The following is a 3,800-nucleotide window of genomic DNA, read 5'->3' as shown; positions in this document are numbered from 1 at the left end:
GGGAGCCTAGGCAGTTTGGATGCTCACCTTACTAGACCTGGATGGAGGTGGGTGGTCCTTGGACTTCCCACAGGTCAGAGAACCCTGATTGCTCTTTGGGCTGATGAGGGAAGGGGACTTGATGGGGGAGGGGGAAGGAAATGGGAGGCAGTGGCGAGGAGGAGGCAGAAATCTTTAATAAATAAATATAAAAAAAAAGAAAAAAAATAACTCAGTGGTGCAATTAGTGCTTACTTTGTACTTGGTCCGAAAGTCAACCTCCAGTACCACAAAAACAAGCCAATGACAATCACCCCACATTCATGCTAATGCCTCTACTTGGCAGCCTCAAAAGCACCCAATATTTTTGTTAACCTGGGGCCTCTCCTGGCTGCCTGCAATCACTCTCAAAGCTCCTGCTGAGCAAGAGCCTTAAACTGCTAGGCTGCCTAACTTAGAACCTAAGCTTGACTCTATTCCCTCACTCCGCACCACACCTCTCCCTCTAACTATTATTTTACTTAATGTGTATATCTGCACACCTTGTGCTTGCCTGCTGCCCAAGGAGGCCAGAAGACATCGGATCCTTTGAAACTGGAGGGACAGGCGGTTGTGAGTTACCATGTGGATGCTGGAAAATGTACCTGGTTTGTCTGGAAGAGCAGCCGGTGCCAACTACTGAACCATCTCTTCCTTCTCGACCTCAAACCTGACCCAATCCTGTAAGTCAAGTCGTATGGACTCTGTTTCCTAAACATCTCAGTTGTGGCTGCTACCACCTTTACAGCCAGGCTACCATCAAGGCTGGCTTCCTCCAGCCATGCGCTACCCTGAGGCCATGTGATTCTTACACACAGAAATGATCGTCTCACTTCCTGACTTTAAAACTTTCCAGCCGGGGCTGGGGATATAGCTTGTTTGGGGAAGTATTTGCGTAGCGTGCAGGAGGCCCTGGGTTCGACTCACAACACCGTGTAAAACCAGCGAGGTGACCTGAGAGGAGAAGCAGGAGGCTCGGTGAGTTCTCACTGCCCCCTCATATGCTCGTCTATGTCTATAGACAGCATAAGCTCTCCAGACTCTTGGCTCAGCATGGTGCCCTCCTCAAACCATCTGCAGTAGAAGGAATGGTTGCCTGTGCTCACTCCTGCCTCTGGACTTTTGTACTAACCTTCTGTTTAGCTTGTTCTCCTGGCCTTTGCCCCTGTCCTTGTTAATGCCTCCCCTCTTTCAGGTCTTTAAACAGCACTGTCTGAGAGGCCATCCTCAACTGCTAAAGTGCGTTAGCCACCCAGCTGTACACCACTGGCGCCCTCCGCCCTCCTCTGTGACCACCCTTATCAGAGGTTTTCACCTGCCTATCCTGTTGCCTAGCTTCCTCACTGTACAATGAAACCTAACCATTTGAACCCAGCAACTTTGTGTCCAAGGCCCTAACACAGTATATGACACCTAGTAAGGAACCAGCTTGTGGCTTTTGCTCTTTGGAAACAGGGTCTCATATAGCCCATGATGGCCTCAAATTGGCTATGTAACTGAGAAAAACTTGGTCTCCTGACACCATTCCTTTTATCTCCCCACGGTCCATCTCTGGTTGGTTGGTTTTTGTTTGGTTTGGTTTTTCCCTGAGACAGAGTGCCCTCAAACTTTTGACCCTCCGGCCTCAGCCCCCCTCTTGCTGGAATTGTAAGCATAGACGATCTCAATCAGTTTTAGTATTTGCGGCATGACAAAATGAGTTTAAAGCCATTTTACTTCTTAATCCATTTGTAATGCATGTGAGTACACCTTCCTCAAAATACAGCTTGGCCGCCAAGACTGAGAAATAGCTACAAAACAGTGTGTGCTTGATCACAAGAATGGAAGAGAAGCTGTCAGCGAGACATGGGAGTGGCTTTTTGCTTGTTTCCTTGTGCTGTTCTTGTTTTTGTTGAGAGAGGGTCTCACTGTCACTACATAGACCAGGCTGGCCTGGAACTCACAGAGACCTGCCTGCCTCTGCCTCCTGGGTGCTGGATTAGAGGGTACACCACCACTGCTTGGCTTTGGCTTGTTTTTTCTTTTTTTTGAGACAGGGTTTCACTCTGAAGCCCAGGCTAGCCAAGCTGGCCTTGGACTCACAGTGGTCCTCCAGTTTCAGCTTCCTAAATGCTGGGATTCTAAATATGAGTCACTATGCCCAGCAACAAGAGAAATGTTTAAGTTTTAATTTTATCACATGTAATATGGGAATAATAAAATTTTCTCACATAATCCAACAAATAGTAACTATCATTTAAAAAATTCAAACAATAACTATCACATCTAGACCCTAATTCCAAACAGCAGTAAGCCCATATTCCCTTGCTCAGAAGAGAAAGCCCATGAGTGAAACCTCCCACCAGGGGGCAGTATCACCCTGGCTGGTCTGTTCTGCTTCCAGGTTAGCACAGGACCCGCAGTGTTTCTCCTGAGCTGTAGGTACAATGAAGGGGGAAGGAGGGGGTGGGAGATGAAGGGTGAAAGGGGAACAAACAAAATCAGAGATCGGGACCTGTATCAAGGCCTCGTGTTTCTTTGGCCCATTCCCCTTTCCCATCCCATGCTCCTCTGAGGCACTGTTTATACTTAAAGAAAAAGCATTTCCGGGCTTGCCATTGGTGTCGAGGGGCGGGGCCTCTCCCCTGCCTTCCACGTCTCACTAGAGTCTCAAGTAGACTTCAAGTAGACACTATGTTAAGAGAAGCAGATTTGCTTTTTCTGACTGCAGGAGGCACCTCATTTTTCTGAGCCACCCGTTTCTGGTTTGTGGAGAGTGACAGGAGTCAGAGGCGCCCTTGTTAGAGACTGTATTCATCCTTTTCCACCTTGATTTCAATGAAGGAGTTCAGATCAGGACAGGAGGTCTTGTGAGGCTGGTCAAAGGATGGAGAGACAGGTCCTTTCTCGTTGCCTCCACCTCCTTCCTCTTCTTGGAAGTTGGGATTGTAAAGTTCGGGTGGAAGGAGCTGGGCTTCCACGGAAGGCAGTCTGTCTGAGGGAGGCCCATAGACACGGTTGGCTTTGGTACCATGCTTCGAGTTGGCATCCAGATGGTAGCAGAGCTCTGTGAGGCGCTGGGCCCTGAAGCGGGGAGAGCGGGCCACCCACACACCTGGCTCACTGAGACTGTCCTCCTCATCGGACATCAGCTCTTCTGTCACAGCCTTCCACAGCTGTTGGTCCTCGGGGCCGAAATGCCTCATGATGCTGGATCGGTTGGCAAAAAGCTACAGTAAGACCCAGAGCAGAGATTAGGAGGAGAAACAGACTGTGGGTTTGTAGGAAGAGTTTAGGTTGGGAGAAAGGACATGTAAAATCTGTGTCTAAATGTACCCAGTCCTCAAGTCAGAGCTCTGTGCTAGCTCACCCTCCATCTGTCTGTCTGTCTGCCTTCCAGTCTGTCAACTGTATTTTCAGCTTCTCTGGCATACTCTTCACATTATAGTTTGTTGGTATCTAGGCTAGGGTTTTAAATCTCAAAAGGAAGGCCTAGAAACCTACCCGGTATCGGCGACTTCGAAGTTTCTTCTCCTCTTTTTCCTTTAGGCCTTTGAAAGGGTTGAGAGAGTTGCGGTACTCTCGCCTTTTAGTAAGGAAGTAGGCCACACAGGCTCCTGGGGGAATGAGACAACAAGAAGCAGGACCTTCAGCCAGGCAGAGATGGCAAATGCCTTTAATTCCAGTACTTGGGAAGCAGAGGCAGGCAGATCTCTGTGAGTTCAAGGCCAGCCTGGTCTAGAAAGTGAGTTCCAGGACAGGCTCCAAAGCTAGAGAAATACTGTCTCAGAAAAAGAGCCGGG

At 48.8% G+C, this 3,800-nt stretch overlaps 1 protein-coding gene across 2 annotated transcripts in view; it reads right to left on the bottom strand.

The window, feature by feature from the left end:
- Window positions 1-2,115: 2,115 nt before the first annotated feature.
- Window positions 2,116-3,800, bottom strand: part of CUNH14orf93 (chromosome unknown C14orf93 homolog) — a 21,374-nt gene continuing 19,689 nt past the window's right edge. For both annotated transcript variants that reach the window (XM_005370481.2, XM_026777645.1), the window contains exons 6-7: window positions 3,502-3,614; window positions 2,116-3,227 (exon numbers count right to left, since the gene is read on the bottom strand). In XM_005370481.2, coding sequence (XP_005370538.1) covers window positions 2,799-3,227; window positions 3,502-3,614 — 542 coding nt within the window. In that variant the 3' untranslated portion in view covers window positions 2,116-2,798. The remainder of the gene's footprint in view (window positions 3,228-3,501; window positions 3,615-3,800) is intronic.

This window comes from Microtus ochrogaster, unplaced genomic scaffold, assembly GCF_000317375.1.
Source record: "Microtus ochrogaster isolate Prairie Vole_2 unplaced genomic scaffold, MicOch1.0 UNK80, whole genome shotgun sequence".
Taxonomy (NCBI): Eukaryota; Metazoa; Chordata; class Mammalia; order Rodentia; family Cricetidae; genus Microtus; species Microtus ochrogaster.
This window is presented reverse-complemented; position numbering and strand designations above follow the sequence as displayed.